General features: G+C 40.5%; 3 protein-coding genes across 6 annotated transcripts in view; 2 read left to right on the plus strand and 1 right to left on the minus strand.

Moving 5' to 3' along the window:
* Positions 1 to 5,194, plus strand: part of LOC105279745 (choline O-acetyltransferase) — a 34,384-nt gene extending 29,190 nt beyond the window's left edge. The window contains exon 11 of the mRNA XM_026971218.1: positions 6 to 5,194. Coding sequence (XP_026827019.1) covers positions 6 to 212 — 207 coding nt within the window. The 3' untranslated portion in view covers positions 213 to 5,194. The remainder of the gene's footprint in view (positions 1 to 5) is intronic.
* Positions 5,195 to 6,422: 1,228 nt separating this feature from the next.
* On the minus strand, positions 6,423 to 17,984 carry LOC105279741 (mitogen-activated protein kinase kinase kinase 4). 2 transcript variants are annotated; one of them, XM_026971216.1, is made up of 18 exons: positions 17,785 to 17,984; positions 16,468 to 16,602; positions 16,076 to 16,349; positions 15,625 to 15,822; positions 15,341 to 15,546; positions 14,600 to 15,013; positions 14,086 to 14,331; positions 13,260 to 13,487; positions 12,628 to 13,044; positions 12,354 to 12,464; positions 12,116 to 12,275; positions 11,604 to 12,048; positions 10,946 to 11,308; positions 10,668 to 10,855; positions 10,395 to 10,563; positions 10,180 to 10,302; positions 9,850 to 10,001; positions 6,423 to 8,508 (listed from the first exon to the last, which is right to left on the minus strand). In XM_026971216.1, the coding sequence occupies exons 1-18, from the start codon at positions 17,865 to 17,867 to the stop codon at positions 8,326 to 8,328; spliced, it is 4,095 nt and encodes a 1,364-aa protein (XP_026827017.1). In that variant the 5' UTR covers positions 17,868 to 17,984; the 3' UTR covers positions 6,423 to 8,325. The 2 variants fall into 2 exon arrangements, with proteins under 2 accessions (XP_026827017.1, XP_026827018.1); XM_026971217.1 differs by having other exon boundaries at positions 15,341 to 15,531; positions 17,785 to 17,983.
* Positions 17,985 to 18,126: 142 nt separating this feature from the next.
* Positions 18,127 to 21,450, plus strand: LOC105279740 (cytochrome c oxidase subunit 6B2). 3 transcript variants are annotated; one of them, XM_011339724.3, is made up of 3 exons: positions 18,155 to 18,304; positions 20,537 to 20,648; positions 21,149 to 21,450. In XM_011339724.3, exons 2-3 carry the CDS (start codon positions 20,557 to 20,559, stop codon positions 21,315 to 21,317), a joined length of 261 nt encoding a protein of 86 aa, XP_011338026.1. In that variant the 5' UTR covers positions 18,155 to 18,304; positions 20,537 to 20,556; the 3' UTR covers positions 21,318 to 21,450. The 3 variants fall into 3 exon arrangements, with proteins under 3 accessions (XP_011338024.1, XP_011338026.1, XP_019887370.1); XM_020031811.2 differs by having other exon boundaries at positions 18,156 to 18,304; positions 20,534 to 20,648; XM_011339722.3 differs by lacking the exons at positions 20,537 to 20,648; positions 21,149 to 21,450 and adding an exon at positions 19,171 to 20,458 and having other exon boundaries at positions 18,127 to 18,304.
* Positions 21,451 to 22,002: the final 552 nt, after the last annotated feature.

A 22,002-nucleotide genomic window follows, 5' to 3' on the forward strand; every position in this document is an offset into this window, starting at 1 on the left:
TGCAGGTGACCACGAAGAACGACGTGATCGCCGGATACGGGCCGGTAGTGCCGGACGGTTACGGATGTGCGTATAACGTGAGGAAGAACGGTTTCGTCTTTTCAGTCTCAGCATTTCACAGCGACGGCCGGACCAGCGCGATACAGTTCGCGCAAACGCTGGAGCAGAGCCTGCGGGACATGGCAGCTATGCTGAAGAACTCAAAGAAGTGATAGACGCGATAAATGCAGTAGCGTTGTCACAGCGTAGAGCCGCGCGAACGCTTGTTTTTCTCGCCGGTGAAATAGGAGCGATCGAAGTAGGAGAGCGTGAGCTTCGCGGATCGCACGAGGGTGGTTCGAAACGCGAAAAGGTGTCCATTTTCAATTGTTCATTACCATGTATCAGATTTGAAAGATCTCGGCGTCAGAATTGTCTGACTGTAATCAAAATGAGAAAGAGCCCTGTTATTTTATTTAGACTTTTCACGGTAAATTTTACTTGAGTTTGAATGTTGTTGCCAGAGAATGACGACGAGGCGAAACAGAGAGCGCAACTTTCGAAGCACCCTTGCACAATAAAGAATACTCGTCGTGTAGATAGAAGGAAACGAGTGCATAGATGTAGCACAAAGAAGAAAGAGAGAAACAGAGCGATTTAGATGTAACTAACTCTCGCACAATTCGTTAAACATATCACTGATTTGATATAATAATCTTTAGAGAATATATAGAAGAGAAAGTAGTGACATGGATACTAGTGACACACATAGTAACAAAAGAAAAAAATGAAGAAGAAGAAGAAGAGGCTTCGTCGAAGCGCGCAAATTCATCGAAAGCTGTCTCGTAATCCTTAGGACGTGTTTCTTCGTTTTACGTGAGCTAATAGTAGATGTGAATCTCTCGTTGTTCGTTTTCTAGGGGAATACGTACAAAAGCACATACATACATACGCGCACTCGCGTGGTCTCACTCACGTTTACAGCGAATTGAAAGATTCTTCAGCGATAGCCGTTTAGTAGGAGAGTGTGTTGTAGATCGAACGGTCGTCTTAAATCTTTAGTCCACTCAAGTAAAGTTTCTTACGCGTGCGTTATGCCCGTGCGCTGGAAAAATCACCCTCCTGCCGCGTGTTTGTTTCACGTTCCTAGGAATTCAGAGAGAAGAAGCTCATGAAAAGTTGTTTTTTTCTGATCGAGTATGGGAAACGGATTATGTCACTAAATCTTGGTTTCTGCAAGAAGAAATATCATATATTTCTAATCTTTCTTCATCGTAAAAAGAAATTGAGCTTTAAAAGAAGATATTTGAAAAGTACTCATTGTAAGGATGCTCGAACCGTTTTCTTCGCGTATTCACTAATTATTCTTGTTGCTCATGTCTTCACAGATCAGCTGAGAGATCACTTTGCTTCAGAGACGTTCAATTATGTAGAGTTTCATGGACAATTTCGTTATTTGGCGGAATTTTTCAGCGCGTGGGACTCGTCTGCCGCAGGAACACTCTAAATGTGGCCAATCGTACGTATGTTGGCGCCCGCACAGTAAACTCTTGTCCAATTCTTAGGTAGGTCGGCGAATCGCACCACTCGGTTGTCAAGAGTCGGTCGATCGTCGACGGTATAGCTCTATCTGTCTATCGCGCTATTCTTCTACTTCCTACAACTTATATTGTAGTCGACCGTCTGTACGTGCCAGGAATTGGGATCACTACCATAGATTTCCATGTAACGAGATTATTAACACAATGTATAATAATAATTGCATGTGTAATTAATATGTTAATTATACGTAATAATTCGTGATATAATTTCATCTAGTTGAAATTTCAATACTATATATGGATATTTACGTTGATTTGTGGCAACGAAAATATGTTAATAAGTAAAGTGCATCGTATCTGTTAAAAATTAAATTCGTCCTAGTGATCCCGAATCCTGATACGTATTGATCTTGCAAATGAAGGAGGTAGAGTTCTTCTGCAATTTAGATAAATTTATTGCTCGATGCATTTATTGTCGTGCTGACATTGTTGCGCTCGTAATAGGCTTAAGGTGTCTGCGTGCTGTTGTTTATTCAGACGGGAATATGATGCAGGGAGCCAAACGATAACTTAGCATTTTAAGACTACGAGATGTCCCATTCCTGCCGCATCATTTTTTAATGACAGATTTTTTATTTTATTTGAATCAATTTAGAGTGTTAATTCACTTCAATCCATCAATCATCCATATTTTTTAAAATAATGTTCAATTAGAAATAAGCTTTCCGCGAATTAATTTTCTAAAAAGAAAATATAAACGCCAAAATCCTTTAATTCTAGATAAACTCTCACAAATCTTAACTTGAATCTTAAATTGATAAAAACATCTTTTAGAAAATTAAAAGCTGTTATAAACAATAATCTCTCTCGATATTCCCATGAAGAAAAATCAAGAGCTGACTGAAGAAAGAATCTGCCATAAAAAAATGATACAGTTAACATGGGACATTCTATATACATACTATGCTTTTTCTTCAAAGTTACGGAAAATTTATTGCATATCCACCTGCGATACATATCAGAGCGTGTCAGCGCCATATAACTGAAATCATCTTCGTAGACCAGTTCTATCGCATGATGATCCAACTTTACTGAATAGCGTTTAAGTTATTATTCCGCTGAAACAATCAGAAGGAATTCCTCAATTCTTCGGCTCTGCGATTTAGATAATTCAGGCGATGCTTTTGGGTTCGCCTCGTCCTCTCGTACAGGAACGTTACTGTTACTGATAGAAAATGCGTGATAGCTCTAGTCGACGTGTAACGGCGATCAGCAGGAATCGCCCCTCGTCACAGCCACAAGCTCTTAGATGCCTCTTGATACTAGTTGATTAAAATACAATTCTAGTTAATTAAAAAGTAGACAGTTAAGGGAAAACTCTGAAACCGGAGACACAGAAACAAGGAAAGCTTTTCATCGTCAGATGTGCGCAAGGGAGACGACGCATGTTCGAGATGAGTAACGCGGATTTGTCAATTTGTCGCATTCCATTGTGATTTATCACTTAATTAATTTTCCGTACAAATCTAATGGCGAAAGATCGCTTCATTGCGACTTTCGCGTGTCTCCCCCGTCTCCTGTGTCTTTTCCTGTTGTCTTGTTGTCAGGTAAGACGGATTTGTTAATGTTATTATATCATATTTTATGGAATCGCATCAGACTGATGTTTTAGCGCAGCGTTGGTTTAATCCACGTTTGCGAAAACTTGAGGAATCATAGAGAGATCTCAGTTTGATTTTCTGCAAAAGTAGTTTAGTCAACTTCTTCAAGGAAGCAGATTATTGTTGAATTTGTTTGTTTAATTGATATTTAAAACGTAATGTATATTATGAATTACACTGATATTAATTGCAAATTTTTTACAAAGAATTTTTTACGAATGCATAAAATTTCTATACATTCCAATGTACTTTTTCATAATGTACATGCCTGAAGAACCATTGATGATAGCGTGCAATACCTACCATTCAGAATCACGAGAAAGCGAATTTTACATATTACTAATTGTAAGTTTCAACAAGTTTTAACGAGAGTTTTATAAGTTAAGTTTGAAATACTCTAACACTGTAAGTATCGATATTGATATTTCTTCGCTTAGTTGTGTTACAGTTAAAGCAATTTTATTGTTCGTATCAAATTGGCTCTGCGAAGTTTCATCGCGTTCTGGCTCTTCCGCTTGTTAAAGACTCGTTCCGTCTCTTCGTAATTTTATCTACGTTTTATCTAGATTTTAGAGAGAATTTTATCCACGTTATCGTTAACTTTCGGTTCTATGAGTCGTGAAACATCATGAGTTGCGCATTTACAGAAGTTTATTGGGAAAATTGATTGATCACGAAGAAGTACGAGCACAGCGCCTCTCCGTTAGTTATTGTTAATGAAAGAAGAGTGGCGAAAGATAAACGAACAAAAAAATATATATATCTGTGTATATTGTACGCGTGCACTCGAAAGTACATACATGTTCTCGCGTATGCAGGGTGTGACTAAACCGTAAGTACCATTGAGGGCACTTCGCCAGCCAATTCGCACGAAGATTCGGAAACGTTTGTTCCTAATTATACAAATTTTTATTTAAATGTAATGTATTATATATAATAGTTATAACTTATAATAATATAATATATTAATACATAATATATTATATTATTAAGTAGAAAATAAAGAAAGTAAATATATTATATCATATAAAAAAAGAATATATATCAATTACAAATTATGTAATATATATATACATATACATATTAGTTATGTATAAAGTTAATACTTATCCGACATCTTCCCGATGCGAGACTCGTTATCGAAGTATCTCGACCCTCGTCTGTTTTAATCGCATCCCTGTGCACGCATGACACATGCAAGTGTTCTCTATTAGACCTAAGAGAAAGAGAGAAACCTGTTATTAATTAGCTTAAGGGAAAAAGAAAGTACGATTAGAGATACTCTACTTATACATATCGCGAAGTTATTGTGATCGCACTTTTGCGGCCAAGAATACTATACACATATCAGGCGAAAGCCAACGTAGCGACGATTCTATTCCGGGATATAAAGCATATCCTGATGAATCGATAGGAATGTGCTTACACGAATGTATTGTATAATGTACGATATTATTCGAGAGTTCTAAGTAGGGGATAGAAATATATCAATGCGTTGAAATACCCGTTGTTTTTGGAGTGACGTCAGTTGTGAATTTGCGTGAACCGCGACGAAAAATTCCTAAAAATAACAATTTCCGGTTATTAATCGACTCGTTCATTCAGTTCGCGATTGTGGAGAATAAAATAATTATTACAACAATTAGCCTTAGGTTTTAAATGGAATCTATGTGACATTTACGTAAAGATTAATCCTCATAGCTCCAAAACTTTATAAGCAATCGGTGTTTATAATTATAAATTATAGAAATATTGTTTCTATGCGTTAATTATACTAGCATATATATTATAAACTGTACTATGTTAAGACTGTTAATGTTAGCGTCGCAGAGAGATAAAGCATAATAAGAATCAAGACTATATAATTAATAAATATATAATTAGTGATGTATATTTGTTAAAAAGTAATGTTAATAGCATTAATAGTGTAGGATGCGCCTTATGGAACTATGAGGATTCAAAATAATTCATGCAACTCTCGGTGAGTCGTAAATTAAACAGAACTTCTAAAAATATAACGATTAAAAAAATGAAAAAAACTCTTTTGCAGCATTTTGTGGTTCACGCAACACGACTCGTAATCGTTGTGCGCGAAAGCCGCTTTCGTCGTTGTTGAGATATTTAATAAGAGATTCGTGAATTGTATTATACACATTAGTAAGCTTTCGGTTCTTCGGTCTGCACTTGGAATCTTGAGCAGCTAGGAAATAACTAGGCGCTGATCGGGAAGACGAAAATATTCAGAGGAAGCTAATTCACACGATGCTAACAAGATCGTGCTTTAGCGTTTAATTAGCTGATCGCATGGAATCAGTTTTTCCTGACTTATTCTTGCCTTCAACACCCGTGCAATAAATGATATTCTTCCTTTCCCGACTTTTCGTACGACAAATCGGAAGTCTCTCGATTCTTTCGTACGAGAAGCTGCAAGCTCGGCTGTCGATTCCGCATATAATAGAATTCACATTTCCTCTTGCCTTCGATTTCGTATAAAAATGTAAAGAAACCAAATTTCTATTGTAATGGAATATAATAATATGTACGAGAACTGAAAGTGTGCGAAGTTCGATAGACCGATCACGAACTGGAAAATTAAGACCACTCATGATTTCTAGCAATACTTCTGACGCCACGCATTAAATGACTCGTGTGCATAAACCAATAGCCCGTAACGGAAAAATCTGGTGCATATGCAAATACGTTGAAAACGTTCCAAACTTGCTATTGTAGTATAATAGATTGAATGTTCTAACGTTTCCTGAGTGATTTCTTCGCGGTTTGTGCAAGAAGCGGGTCGCACAAGCCGCTGGGTCATGTGTGATTGGTTTTAATCCTTATGCGAGCAACTCGGCTGATGATCCACTTAGTATTGTAGCTAGAAACTATATTCAACCCTTCCTCGTCTTTTAAAACAATTATTATCTCTGCTTGAAGCATAATACCATCGACTTTTATTGAAGTAACGTCGATTAAAGACGCATCTCGCTTTCTTGCGGAGATGAAGCGACAACGAGCATCGCTCGGATAAGGATTAAAGATCGCGGCGTGAGTTTTAACTACCTGCGTGCGTAAAGCGTTCGATAGATAAACGAATAGATGAACGTAAGAGTACACTCGGCTCTCCGTTCGCGCGGAAAGCATACACAGCATACCTCCGCATAAGTAATTGATCCACGTCAAAGTATGTTGTATCACGTGTGTACGTTTCCTCGTGCAGAAATAAACTACGTCGGAACACCAATTGTCGTCACATTCGTCCCACTTTATTCTCTTCTCAGTGTCGTTGTTTTTCTCTTTTTTTATGTAAAATAGAATATCTGTTTCGTGGTACATGTAGCAATCAGTCCACTCTCGAAACAGCTTCGAAACAGTTGTATACAATTATTTATGGACGTATCACAAACGCACGCTTCATTAATAATCGAGCAGCTAGATTTCAACAGCTGCCAGTTAACACGTTACATTTTAGAAAGTACCTCAACTTTCCGCGTCGCAACGATTTTACAGGATTTTCCGTGCGGATTATTCAGTATTGCGATAATCGTATTATACATAATTATCGTATTATACATAATTACATGATTATTACAATTAACAGTATTACGAGATAGTATAATGCCTCTATTTTATGATTACAGCAAAATTATACATTTAATATAAGATGAAGTAGTACCGCTGATGATATGAGCACGCCAACAACGTTCTATGATGATTGCGAGATGCAAAATTGACGGAATGTGAAAAATCTTACGTCTATCGTTCATGACATGTATTTACAAAACGTGCGTGTTTGCATATACATACATATATACATATACACTTACACATATGCTACTCATAAAAATATATATACTATAAAATAAGTATACGTTTGCCTTTGTCTGTATATAAAAAATGAAGAAAAAAATATATATACGATATTTGAGGCTTTCGCAGTGCAGATAATTGCAACTGGCTTTGTCTTCCGGATTGGAGCGCGAAAGAAGCAGCCTGACACTCTCCCTGATGAAGTAGACTAAGATGTTTCTTTCCGAAACGTCGGAATCAAAGTAACTAAAAACGCGGCTGCAACCCGAAAGCCAAATCTAATTGCAAATACGTACTTATAAATATACATTTATAGACATACATTTATTATAAATATATATTTATCACTCGATCGAGCTACCGATCGTACACGCTGCTACTTTATTATTACTCAACTAATCACGTTTGCAGCCCCCAACCTTCGACAGGCCGAATCACATTTAGCCTAATATGACTAGTTCAAAATCATCTGAGAGGAATATATGATGTTCCAGAAGGCATATTTTTCTCATCTTCTCACTATCACAATAGCAATTAAAATTTATCGTTCATGGAGACGCGTTATTACTCATAACAATATTTTTAATCTTGGATATATTAAAACTCTTGTATAACTCTTTTTTAAGTCTCCAACTACGCTTCTGTTATGCGTAATTAAGTTCATTGTTTGTTTTCCTACTAAATGTTTCTTCTAAAACAAGTAAAAAACTAGATCTTATCATTTACATATCTCCTATGTACACCAAACTTAACTCACAGTCTTGTAACAACTTTTGACGCTCAACAACTCCGTCATCCTCCGATGTAAAAATGCTATTCGTTTAGCCTCATCATCTTGCAATCGTGATTAAAAGAAAGTGTGCTCTGGAACCTTCTTCTATACAATAACACGATCACAAAAATCTTTATCCTTATTTTATGTATTACGTTGCACTCACTAGCGACTAAAATACGTTCGGATAGTCAACAGATATAAGTTCAATAAAATGTCTTGATAGAATAGAGTAAAATAAAATATATGTACATTCAATACGAAATATCCTAAAAGGCAGACAACAATTCTTCAAATAATGCGTACGATACGATCTAAAGAGAAACAAACACAAATATCGTACTGATCTTTCCTATAGATATCCTAGATTAGATATTGCGTGAAATTTTCATGAAAAAAGAAGAACAAATTATATTACTTGTGCTCTGCGCAAAGATTCACTTTGCTCTCACTGTAGAAAGGTCCACAGGAGAATACGAAAAGTCTTTTCAAGAGATCAAATTACTCAGTTAGTACCTTTTGATGGCTAGTACTCCGCAATCTTGGTAATCTTCTGGCGCAGCTCTCAGTAACGCGGCATCGTTAAATCAGCATTGACGTCTTCATATTCGCCACGCACGAAAGAGTGCGAGAGAAGGGACTCAGCAGGCCATCTTTTCTTCGGATCGTGCTGCAGGCATTTCTTCACCAGGTCAATACCTTCAGCGGAGAGATTCTTCGGAAGAGCTGGTATCTGTCCCATTCCGACCTTGCACGAAGAAAAGAAAGGATCACGTTAGATGACAAGAGAAAAATATGATGTTTAAAAAATTAATTCATTCAAGAAAGAACGTTTATAAGAAAAATCTAACTGCAAATTTTTTATCTTGAAATTCGAAGCCTGTATATGAACTAAAGCTGAGATTAATTCGTAAACTTGCACGAATTTGAAAATAATATAATAATGATGCATTTATCTATTATATACAGGGTGTCCCGGATTTTAACCGACAAACTGCGGGAGCATATTCTACTAGTGGAAATAAGAAAAAATTCTTATATCGAGCTTGCTTAGAAATGCTTTATTACAAAGTTATAAATCAATATTGAAAAGAAATATGAGATAAGTAACAACGGATTTTTTCACAAAAATAAAAATTATCTACGCAATGATTTAGTGACGCATTTCAAAATGTTGTCCTTGCACATCGATACAAGCTAGACATCGACGTAGTACAGAATTTGTTACAGTACGACATTCCTGAAAATTTTGTTGCATCTCAGTAACTGAATTAGTAATTCGTTGCTTTAAATCTTCAAGCGAGATTACTTCTGTACTGTAAACTTTATTTTTTAAAGTTCCCCATAAATAAAAATCAAGAGGCGTTAAATCGGGCGATCTTGGAGGCCAGAAAACCGGTCCTCCTCGACCAATCCACCTATGAGCATAATGTTCATTTAACCAGTTTCTAACTTGTCTAGCATAGTGCGATGGACAACCGTCTAACTGTATCCAGTTGTTTTGGCGAAACTGCAGTGGCACATTTTCCATCAAAATTGGTAAATCGTTTGATAGGAATCTTCGAAAAGATTCTCCGTTCAATCGGTCAGGTAAAAAGAACGGACCAATAAGCCGGTCATGAAGCATACCCATCCAAACATTACATCGAAATTCGTGTTGAAAGTTTCTTTGTCTGGTAGTATGTGGATTATTATGAGCCCATACACGAAATGAATATCAGTGTATTCCTCATTTGAAAACACTTTTGGCATTCTGATAGTAATTGCTAGTTGACACGACGATTGAAATCTAACAGCTACTGTTGTGAAAGTAACAATCATACTGAATCGTTTCAACATAGTGAACATGAATACATGTGAATACACATAACATAAACATCTTCGACCTTCCAAATTCTACACTATGTTCCGTTGTTACTTATCTCATATTTCTTTTCAATATTGGTTTATAACTTTGTAATAAAGCATTTCTAAGCAAACTCGATATAAGAATTTTTTCTTATTTCCACTAGTAGAATATGCTCCCGCAGTTTGTCGGTTAAAACCCGGGACACCCTGTATACATATGAGTGTACAAGTCTAGACATACTTTAAACATAATTTGATAATTCGAGTCGAAATCCGACCAGGGTTGTCGTCCGCTTGCCATTTCGATGACGCAGCAACCCACCGACCAGATATCAGCGATTCTGCCGTATCCAGTGCTCTCAGACTTCATGAATACCTCGGGCGCCATGTAGGCTTTAAATAATTTTTAAAAATAATTAAAAATTGACGCAAAAATACGATTATTGGCATATATTCCTCTAACATTCTCCTCTTCACATTTCCAAACGCACGATTACATTTTTATTCACTGCATAATAGATTGCACCAACATCGTGAGATTTTACTGTTAAAGTACGATTCGAGTACCAACCTTGAGTGCCTACGAAGCCATGAAGTTCCCCCGGCATCGTCATGTGCGCCTTAATTTGCACCGCGCAACCGAAGTCGCCGAGCTTCAGGCAATTGCCTTCGTCCGTCAGGAAAATATTCGCGGCTGCGGGAAGAGACACGTTTATCTACAGTTACGCAGCAAGTAAACTCGCACGCAGTCACGCAGCTAGAGGCAATGTTAGTTCGGATAGTTACTTTTGACGTCTCGATGGACTATTCCGTGAGAATGCAATGCCGCTATTGCGAGAAGCAGTTGATAAGTGTACTTTCGGACCAAAGATTCCGGCAGTCCGTTGCCGCTACCCGCTACCAGGTTCTCGAGAGTGCCCTCCGCACAGAATTCCATGAAAATTAACATCTCCTTCTGTAAAAGCGAGAGAGGTTTAGCGTCATAATACACAATTCGACGCAAGTTAATACATAATTACACTACAAGACGATGGAATTTTTATATTTCACTCGTCATACCCGGCGAATTTCCAGCCCGTAATATCGCACCAAATGCGGGTGCTGGATCCCCTCGAATATTTGTAGTTCCTCGGCGGTGTTCCTGATCGCTGCATGGTCGCCGGGTTTCAGCTGCACCTCCTTCATGGCCAGCAACTCGCCGGTCTGATTGTTCACCACGGTATATACTTTACCGAATCTTCCTTGACCTGTAAATCGAATGTATGTGTTAGGACTATGCTGTATATCTGTGCATAAATGTTAATCCATTATCTGTCGACATTTATCAATTATAATACCTATTTTGATACCGCGCTGCCACGTGAACGTGACCCGCCGCTTGACGCGAACCGTGTCCATCGTCTTCCTGTCAATGACCTGTCCGATGAGATCACGCTTCTGCCGCCTCTCGTCGAGCTCGTTCTCCACCCTCCTGATGACAGAGACGATCCTCTCGTGCCTCTGCGTGTTCCGCTCGGGCGTGTTTATTATCACTGCGAGATTCCCATCGATCATGCTCGGCGAGCTGCACTTCTTCGCGTTACCTAATATCTCGGGTGACTTTAGAGGATCTCGCGACTTCTGAGAGAAATTGATGCTCGTGGTCCTGCTGCGGCTGTGGCACGGCGATGTACCTCTCGATCGCGACAATGATTTAGGGCCTAAAAAGATAAAACAAATTAAAATAAAATTGATTCTTGCTCTTTTTATTAATCCTGTCCACGCGCATTATAATTAATCATTATTCGCATTATTTATGGCACAGTTACAAGAGTCTTGCAAATACGAATGACAAAGCAGCCCGAAAAAATTTGATAAAAGATTGAAAGTTTTAAAAGTTGTCGTAAAATTTTTTTTTAATTATTGGACGGTGAAAAATAACAGACAAAAATTGAGTGAGAGGTCATGGAAAGATAAAACTGATAAATATATAAATTCATAAGTTATTCTGCGAACCTTCTGCGAAACCTGAAGCGGTTCCAATGACGTGAGATATGCAACGGTCCATGCACGCCTTCAGCTCCTCAAACTCTTGATCCGTCAGGTACTTTGTATTGTGCGGCTCGCAGATCGTCATTAAGAAATCGAGACCTTGGTTCGCCCAAGTAGGCCTTAAACCACGGCCGCGCTCGCATCGCGTTCTCACGAATTCCATCCACAGAAGGGCAAACGAGACGAGACCGCGCGCCAGAGCGGCCTTCTCTTCCGAGGAGAACAGTTTGTACATCTCCTTGTGGAAGTCAAAGCCCATCCTGTAAGCCTGATGCAGAATCTCGCGGATCCTCGATCGCAACGGCGTCAGGTATTCACTCTCGGTATTCGACTGCTCCACCTCATTCGCATCGTTCTGGAAGTCTTCGATCACCAAGGTGATGCGGCGCCTCAAATCTAGGATTATATCCTAGATAGAAGAAAAAGAAAATTTAGACTCCTCATTCACGGTTCGAACAATCGTCCAAGATTCCCACCTTCAACGGTGTCAGCGATTCCATCAACTGCGAATCGAAGATCGTCCACTTCTCGATGTCACATTTCAAATGTTTGACCAGGTTGACGCTCTTCACGACCTTCTCCCGGGCCTCGACGAACATTCCCTGCCACTCGCGGCCCACAAACATCAGGTGAAACCTGAAATCGCATTTCGTCATAGCACAATAAAGCACGGTCGCAAAGCATCAAAGCAAGTAGAGAAAAAAACTCTCTTACTTGGACGACAGCTCATCATCGTCCTCCTTCTCGTCCGCGTTCTCCCGGATCTCGCGAGGTCGGTCGATAAGGAATTCGTTTACTTGCTTGATCATCATCCGCGCGATCTCACTGCGGAAGATATCTTCAAATGATAAATCGAATATATGACAGTACGAATAAAAATACAAAGATTACTTAATGACAATTGAACTCGCATCATTTTCACCTATTTTGATAAGTCTGACTTTTTCTGCATGAGATGCACGTCATTGTTCCTACGTTTACCACTCACCAGAACTTCACACTCGCGATCTTGTATCCGTTGCTTATATCACCAGCGATGGACTTGACAAACAGCCACTCATCCATGATGAGATTCTTGTGAAAGCTGTCGTGTTGCACCATGTCCACCCACTGCTGAAGATAATCTAGATAGACTTCGAACACGGCTCTCACACTCTCGTCGAAATGCTTGAGATCATCTTCAAATAGACTCTCGCAGCCGCCGTTATCGCTGGCAACAGCGGCACGGGAGTGCGTAGCGAATCGGTCACGATGAATGCAGGCGATCCTGAGACCCTCGCGAAGCTCCCGCATGAGCTGCCGAACCGACAACGGACTCGGCTGCTCCGGCTTCTGCTCCAGTCTCATCCTCAAAAATTCATGTACCACATCTAGAGGCACGCGCGAGAGAAACACGAAGGCCGATCTAAAAAGAAAATAATGCATGTATTTAATTAAATATTTAAATTATTAAATTATATTCAATTAAAATATATTTAATTAAAAATTTTAATTATTAAATTAAATTTAAATTTACATGATTTTCGAACAAAATTAGAATTAACTCTCTCGATTCCCCGACAAACTTTTGTACTTTAAATACAAATGTTACAAATTAAAAAAAAAAACAAAAGTTCGTACCTATATGATGGCAGATTTAGTTCCCTCGCCTCGGGGCTCCAGGCACCGTACCGACGTAGTTCCCTGTCACCTTCGTATTCCTCGTACGCGCTACTATTACCCTCCTCGTCCTCTTCATTTTTCTCCAAAGTTAATCTTGCTTTTCTCAGAACGGACGTGTGCAATCGATCCAAGAAATTCAGACTTTTTCTTAGGCCTCTTGTCTTCAACACGTCCTCGATGTATTTTCTGAGCGTGCGAATAAAAATTGTTATTGTCAGAATTCAGAAATTTTATAATAAATTTCGTAAAAATGTAAGCGTCGTAGAATTATTTGATAATAAATTGAAATACAAAATGAGAATTAACATACACTATATTAATTTATGTACTACAGATATATCGTAATTTCCGTCTTATTACCCCATATTCTTCGCGTAAAAGATCAAGATCGTCCTCTGTTTTCCGCGCGAATCGATCTCTAAAAGCTTAAGCTAATCTAATCTTAGGTAAAGTTTAGATTAACTGTCCTTGGATAGAAGAAGGCAGAAAACATTTACAATACAAACATTACGTTATTTTAAAGTTAAGATGCATTTTAACAACTAAACGTGATCTTCTCGCATAATACAAAATATAGATGAAATTTATCTTCCCCAATGAAATTTAGAAAAGACATACAAGTTAATGTGTAACAATTATCAAACAAAAATATTCTAAAATCAGATAATGTTTCATAATTTACTTATTGTAAATTATTTCAAAATTTACTTGTAATAATTATTTATTTATTTTGCATTAAAACTTGTAATCATTTATAAGTAGAAATGAGAAAAATTAGACATACCTGTAACCATGTCGATCAAATTCGACCAAGTAGAAATCGAGTCGGTCGACTCTCTCGTCCTCGAAGTACAAGATTGAGATCTCCGGGGTATGCGGCGCCGATCCAAGTGACAAAGCTCCAGCCGAAGAATTATTGCTGTTATTGCTGTCGGAAGGGCTGGAGGTCTCATCCTGATGAGGTATTTCAAACCGTACTACAGACTGCCGCTCCATAGAGTCGGTATCGACAGCAGACGACCGTGACGAACTGAGAAGAGAAAGAAACTAAGAAAGGGAAAATCGATTGTCTCGAAAGTTTCCGCGAAGTTTCACGCATCAAGAAAAGACAGAACCATCAAAACAAACCACCAATTTCTATTCTTAGTTCGCTGGATCATTACATGTAAATATAATCATTAAATCTACACATACACACACCAGTCAATCTGAATGCCGATTTGAATAAATCAAATGAGATTCAGCCGCAGGCTGCGGCAGGAATCAAAGATTCTAGAAAGCCTCCGGATTGTCGATACCTGATCCCGGAGTCGGTAGTCTCCTGTTTCTTCTGCGACGTGTGCAGCATGAGCAGTCTGCCCAGTATCTGCAACTTGAATCGATGGTGCTTCGTCATGTTGTACCACAGGCACATGGCCTTCACCTTGTCGGTGAACTCGGCGCTCTTGTACAACGGATAATTAGCCGCGAAAGCCTGAGACGACGGATAAAGCGCCTCCGCGCTCTCCAATCGCGCCAGCAGACCTTCCACTTGCTCCAACGCTTCTCGTTGGACGCGAGCGCATGCACGACAGTACATGGAGAGGCAACCAGGACACACGCCTAGCTCGATGCTCGGGCTCAAGCCAAGATTCGTAAGTCTGTCGCACGGGGCTTCTCCCGGGCTGATGCAACCTGGGCCTCCCTCTTGCGTGTCCGCAATTGGATTATATCTAGCAAAAGCAAGACAGTCGCCTTTATTACGGCGCGATAATTGAGGCTATCGGTTCGTAATTGCTATTATCTACTTTGATTTTTTTTGTTTAATAGATATATGTTATTTATATAGATTTAATAAATGTTTTTCGATAAAGTAGATTTTAATAGAATTTATGAGCTCATCACTGCGCTTTGAGCTTTCACTGGCTCCATTCAGATCTTTTGATTTTGATTAGTATCGGTAATTTTAATATTATTATTATTCTCAGTAATTTCTCGAAAAAAATATTTCTTGCGTCTCGTTTAAAGTGCTCGAAAATTTTGAGTAGATTCTTGCTCACCTGTACTCCATTATTTCTGCGAGTAGACCGTTCACCGCCTCCCGTTGGCGGCATAAATATTCATCCTGCGCCATCGGACTACGATCCGCGTGATGCGCCTGCAATTCCAGCCATATCAGGTCTTTCAGTTCGTTCTGCCATCTGGTCTCTTCGTGGCTGATTTGACGACAACGATTGCGTTCCATGCTCCCCTGCAAAAAATATTTCTAAAATATTAGATTTCTATGAGACTCCACGGCGCTACTTAAAAAAATATTTTATCCGAAGGAATCCAAGGTATTCACCAATTTAATTAAGAAGGCAAACGTATTGTAGAATATCTCTCTCTCTTTGAAGCTCCGCATCCTCGGTGACTGCATGAGCAAATTGTCTTCATTTATTACCGCCGTGCATTGTTCTTCGCTAATTTCCTGCTCAACTTTCTTCTCCTCCATATCGACCGGCTTCGACCGTAGACTGCGAAATCTATTTCTAGTTTCGACCTGTGCGCGAAAAACATTTTCTTTCATAACGATCCTACACCAAGCAAGTTGAGTGCAGCAGAAAAGTTCACAAAAATTTGAAAAATTATTAAATTCGAAAAATAATTAAATTAAATTTCAAGTTTTACGAAGAAATGTATCTAATCAATGAATGTAAAAGTAAGCATGTGCACAATATACAGAAACAAAGTGTCGCATGTTTGTGATCCGCAACTCTTGGCATCAGCTTGTCTGCGTTGCTATAATTATATACCTTGATCTGATTCGGCGTTGGTATCGCGATATTCCCGCAGCATTTATCATAACTGGCGATCTCTATGTCGAGCTTCAAATCCCTTTCGTTGCCGCGCAGCAGTTTCAAGCTTCTCTTGCACTTTCTCCCCGACTCCTTCACATCCTCCTTCGTCTCGTCCTCGCAATCCTTGTCCGCCTTGTCGCACATTTCGTTGAAGATGATGGTGTCGAGGGTGTTGCGTCTACGGACGATCACGTTCGGCTGAGCTTCCTTCTCCGTCGACTTGAGATCGCTAAAAAAATAAATGACAAAAGTTGAAAACAATGCTGATAACACCGGACTCACCGTGATGACTCACAGTGATCACTCGCATTTAATTTAGCAACTAATTTACAATCTTGATGGTGTACCTGCTCGAGAATTTTTGCTTCATGTATTTCTTCTTACGGCTGAGGCGAGTCCTGGGCGGTGTTTGGCCGTAAATATCGGACATCGCGTGAAGAGACTCCTCCAATTCGCTCGTTGGACTGGACGGCTGCGGTATGCTGCAAACATGATGCGTTTAATGGAACTGCGTGTTTCTGCCGGAAAACGTAATTATCTCGACATTATCGCCGAGTATCGTTGGGGAATTTTCTCACAACAGGAAGCGATCCTCTTAGAATAATGCGCTATCGTACAAGCTATTTTTGTAATTTCACACATTTAGATTTACGTGGGCACTCTCTCCCGAGAAAATATTAAGCGGCTAGACGAATATTCACGTGATATTTAGAGGAAAAAGCAATTTTAATTTCTATTAATTTTTAAAAAATTTTTTAAATTCTGTTTTAATTTATTTTGAAAAAAAGAATTAATGAGAAGTAAATTTATTTTAATTGATTTCGTACATCGATAATACTACAACAATTGTTATAAGATCGATTATCTTCAGGATGATTGGACTTTCATAACATGTAGCTTCATTTATAATTCCGTTTAAAAATAATCTCTTATAAAAAACTAATATCGATTCTATTCCTGCACGATCGAGGATTTTTACGTAGTTACGTATCTTTGTCCGCTCGATCATTCGATTTAACAATCTTTTATTTACGAATATCTAATATTCTTCCTCTTGAGAAATTAATTTTTCTGTGGACTAAAATACAATAAAAATAAATTAAAAAATCGTAAATAATGCTGCAATTACAATAACGAATCCCGTAAAATACACGCAAATATAATCCGCGCTGGTTTCACGAACTTAAGAAAAATAATAATAAATTACAAAGTCGTCGATTCATTGTTTAATTTAATCATTTAATTTTCTTTAATTCAGTTTAAAAAGTAAGCTCGTTATGCACCGGTTACGATGAAAGACGAGCTTGGCGCGCTGCAAATTTGCAAGTTTAGAGCGAAAAACTTCACGCAAGAGGGAAACTTCACACCTCATCGTCCATTCTCCACGTAGCCGAGACCGAGTGGAATCAGCAATGACGAACATCGTCGATTATATTCCGGGCACGTCGGGCTGCGACCGATTTCAGGTACAGCTGCGAACGCGTATCTCGACTCGTCACATCGTGATTCACGAATCGAAGCAAAATCCACGGGCGCAGAGCGCTATGTAAACAAGAAGCGTATCGCGATTCGCACCGGAGCACAAACGCCGGTTCCACCGTTCGCATCGAGCCGCGTCGCAAATTACGTAAAAGTAATAAATCGTCGGCTTGCCGGGAGCTTACGCAGCATGATCGACGTCATCGTTGTCAGTGGGCCCGTAATCGGGCTTCCTCGTGGAATGACACGGCCTACAACGACGAGGCATCCTCGCATCAGCTCGGAAAACGCGAACGACCAAACATCGATAATCGCTGACGACACTCGCCGACTCGCAGTGATTCGCAATCTAGCGGTCGCTCGCTCGTTCTCGTCCAACGTTCTTACGTCACGGTTTACGTAGTCTCGTAACTAGCTTCGCGATGGCTACAACAGCGCTCGCGCGGATGGATGAGCAAGTTGCTCGATCGCAATCTGATCTAGCACCAATAGGAGCTCGCGTCGTACGCATGCGTGCAGTATTGTACCAATTCCGTACGATCATGCTGGAACATCTCTCGTATGTTACAACGTGTGACTAGACCGTGTGCCCGCAAATTGCCGCAAACGCGAGAGCTCTCCTCGACGTGCATGACGTAACGAATTCGTCGGCTGGCGCGGTGTTTCTTAGTGGCCATTTTGTTTCCGACAGCACGGCTGATTAAGGTATTACGCATACAAATAATTAGCGTTATTTTAGATGGTCCAGCGAGACACTCGACGAGACGATGTCCGCTCGCGCGGGGCAGATAGCCGTAGGAGGGTAGTCGCCATCTCGGTAGTAGATCTCGAGGAATGCCGTCGTAAAGACGGCTCGCGTATCCCTCTGTGTTTGCCCTCTCCCAGTTCCTCGTCTCAATCCCCCGTGCCTGTGTATCCTACGAAAACGTACTTCCCTGCACATCACGCCTCAAGTGGAACCCCACAGCACACGTAGTAGCTCCCTCAGCTTCCCATTCTTACCCCCCGAAGAATGAGCAATTGTTTGAGAAATCGATTAGCGACCACACACGATCTGATCGGTAGTCAAAGTCCATGTTTTGTATCCACGATCTAGCTTTAATCTTGTTTGTTTGTTTTGGCACCTCTACTTGTGACGCCGCAAACGAATAGATGATACAGATAGCGAGTAAAGTCACTGTACTAAAGTTGTGTATTATTTCAACGTCTCTTGCATTCAAGTTTGCCTCAGAGTAAGCCATGCGGTCACCATGCTCGGTTTATTTGCGCTAATGATATTACTGGAATACGCTGGTCGTTGTATCACGGCTTGGTGATCGCAAGCGACGTGGCCTTAATTGATGAAAATATCTGCTCTTTCTTTCTCTTTCTCTCTCTCTCTCTTTCCCTTTCTCGTCTGTTATCCTTTGTCGTTTTCTATTCGAGCTACCTAACTACGTTACGCTCTCTCGCTCAAAGTCCGCCTGTCTCTCGCGAATGCACACTTAAAAAAAAAGCCCAAATGTCAAAGTAAAGGCGCTGGGATCTGGAATGAGCAGTGTACTCATGGAAGGTAGTTTCTATCCTTGTAGGTGTATCCGTGTACGTCCATCCTTCAGTTTGGCCCGGCCACGTGATGGACTCAAAGCGGTACGAACGCAGCTCCAGGTCGAATACCAAATCGCCACCTGCTCCGCCCTCGCCTCCCATGTATAGCACAAGTTACAGCACATCGACACACGACGGCCACAAGGGCAGAGTCAGCTCGCGGCGCTCTCCCTCGCCTACCACGGATCATCATCGGAGCAGTAGATCCTCGCGGAACGACTCGCCGCTCCAGGAGCGGCGCAGGCGCCGTCGCAGCAGCTCCAGGTCGTCCCCGGTGCGGTCCCACCGAAGGTCCAGGTCCAACGACAAGGACCGAGACCGCGATCGCGATCGCGATCGCGATCGTGATCGGGACAGGTCGCGAAAGTACTCCAGAAGGGACAGATCGCGGTCGAGATCGCGCGGTAGATCCCGCTCGCGGGACAGGAGACGAAGCCGCAGTCGTAACCGCAGCAGAGACCGGCACAGATACCGAGAGAGCCGCAAGCACCACACCAGGGCACCCTCGTACGAATCAGACGCGTTGGATGACCATGGAGAGGGGGCGGGGATGGCGATGTATCAGGCAGCGGCCGTAGCACCGCAACCGAACGCCTTCAAGAACGACGGTAGCTTTATGGAGATGTTCAAGAAGATGCAGGAGCAAATGCAACCCACTGCACAGAAACCTACCACCTCCGTGCTGGAAGAGAAGCCCGTGGTGCCGCCACCACTGATGGTAGGTAAGAGAAGAGGCGGCAGGATCCTAAAGACCGGCATGGTGGCGAAGCCAAAGACGGAACAGACGGTGGAGCAGCCGAAGGACGCGTGGTCGCTCTACATGGCGGAAGTGAAAAAGTATCGGGAAGTTTGTTGCCAGGAGGAGGACAACACGCGACCATTGGTCAAATAGCTCGAACATTCCGCGTCGCCCGTTCTTTGCGTACTACGGTTCTTTATCTTTCTTCTAAGACGTCTATAGTTAGTTAACGTTACCCTTGGTAAAAGAAAATATAAAAGAAAGCTTCGGAAGACGCTACTTCCGCAGACACCTTTCGTCCGTTTTGTTTTCACCGCGAACCTCGCGATTCCTCTGTAAACGGAAATCTGAACGAGAAAGACACGAAAGGAGACAGTGCCGTGAGAAACGGACGCATTTGTGATATACTGTGTGTCGCGTGTGTGTTCTGAGAGACGTATGGACGAGAGCGAGAGAGAAACGTAGAATTTACATTTGTGGGCGGAAAAAAAGGGGGATAGAACGAGGGAGAGAAAGAGAGAGAGAGCGAGAAAGAGAAAGAGAAGATGAAACGAGCAATGCGAGTCTGTGCTGAGGTTTAGAGATTAAATAATTTATGACTTGTTAAGCAGTGTCCTATATCGACGCAAACATGACCAAGACCACTTCAATCGCTGACTTGACTCCAGAAACGATGCAAACGGCACCGTTCGATCCTAGGTTCCCTAACCAGAACCAGACCAGGTAAGGCTCAAGTGATCAGCCTTCATTTAGACTTGATCAACACCAATATGTTGTGAAATAATTCGTTTTCTGTATCACGCCTTGGTACCTGAAACGTTCTCGAATTTTCGTACAATAAAATACAATATCGTTGTTATATTTCGCAATTTCTCTTCTCGAATTTTTATACATGTTAAATAAGCAATAAAGCAAGATAAAGTCGCTGATACACTTAATTTGGATCTTTGGAAGCAAAACAAGATTGCGCACCAATTACTTACACGTTGTTACTATCCAGTTACTATCCATTTTCCTGGAGAATCGCATTACATGTTAAGTAGCGTAACGGAAATAAAATGCAAATTTGCAAATAAAATCAACTCAGAGAAAGATGACACGCGATTAATTTTGCAAATCTGGAAACATGACAGAGACCTGTCGCATCACGATGACACTGATTATTACTATTTAGGACTACCAGTCTTGGAGAATGCTCTCTAATTCAGTCTGATAATCTGTAGATACTGTTACCAGAGCTATGTAGACTTTCATCGATGCAAGAAGAAGCACAACGAAAATTACGAGGCTTGCCAGTATTTTAAGAGGGTCTACAAGTCGATGTGTCCAAACGCCTGGATAGAAAAATGGGACGGACAGATCGAGGCTGGCACGTTCGCCGGTCGCATCTAAACTGCCCTGCGATCGATATACTACATCTGCTTATCTTAGTAAATTGTTTAAGCATTAAACAGGACTCTAGGATCGTGTCATATCTCCTGTTTGTAAAATAACTCATACTTCAATAAATCGATAACACGATCAATCTCTCGTCTCCTCTCATCTCGTATTAACAAATCTCCCGCGGTTTGTTCAACGATTCATTTTCGTTGTGTTGTTACGTATGCCAATCTTATACATGTGTATCTGCTACAGCGCGCCAACGTGCCATCTCTCTGATAAGTGAGCATTCATCACCGATATGTAATCAAATTTTAGAATTATGTAATTGAATCGTATTAGTAATGTTGATTCTGAGGTTCATTTCGAGAGACATAAATAAAGGATTGTAAGCTGTAAGAAAAGATACTGAAGTACTGATAGGAAGGGATATACTTCGGATTATATTTAGATAAATATGACTTGCGTCATTTTGTACTTTTGCGCAATTCCAGCAAATTGCAAGTGCAAGTTCAGGGATAGATACACCGATAAAATAATTGCAAACCCGTCAAACAAGCAATTCACGTCAATATAATGTTTTTTTATCATTGCTTAATAAGTAATTATATACATTCAATTGTATGAACATAAATGATATCTCAAAGCAAATGTGGATATATTTGCAACGGTTCAATTAAGTCGTTCCTCTCTCACG

This window comes from Ooceraea biroi, chromosome 7 (genome assembly GCF_003672135.1).
Source record: "Ooceraea biroi isolate clonal line C1 chromosome 7, Obir_v5.4, whole genome shotgun sequence".
In the NCBI taxonomy this organism is placed as follows: domain Eukaryota; kingdom Metazoa; phylum Arthropoda; class Insecta; order Hymenoptera; family Formicidae; genus Ooceraea; species Ooceraea biroi.

What these genes read in the sequence shown, in the direction of transcription:
- LOC105279741 (XM_026971216.1), bottom strand. Translation starts at nt 17,867, where the DNA reads ATGCCTCGTCGTTGTAGGCCGTGTCATTCCACGAGGAAGCCCGATTAC. An exon ending in TTGCCTTCTTAATTAAATTG is followed by an intron (nt 15,547 to 15,624) that starts GTGAATACCTTG and finishes CTAATATTTTAG; the next exon opens with AAATATTTTTTGCAGGGGAG. An exon ending in TTTGATCGACATGGTTACAG is followed by an intron (nt 13,488 to 14,085) that starts GTATGTCTAATT and finishes TCGCACGCTCAG; the next exon opens with AAAATACATCGAGGACGTGT.
- LOC105279740 (XM_011339722.3), top strand. Translation starts at nt 19,215, where the DNA reads ATGGACTCAAAGCGGTACGAACGCAGCTCCAGGTCGAATACCAAATCG.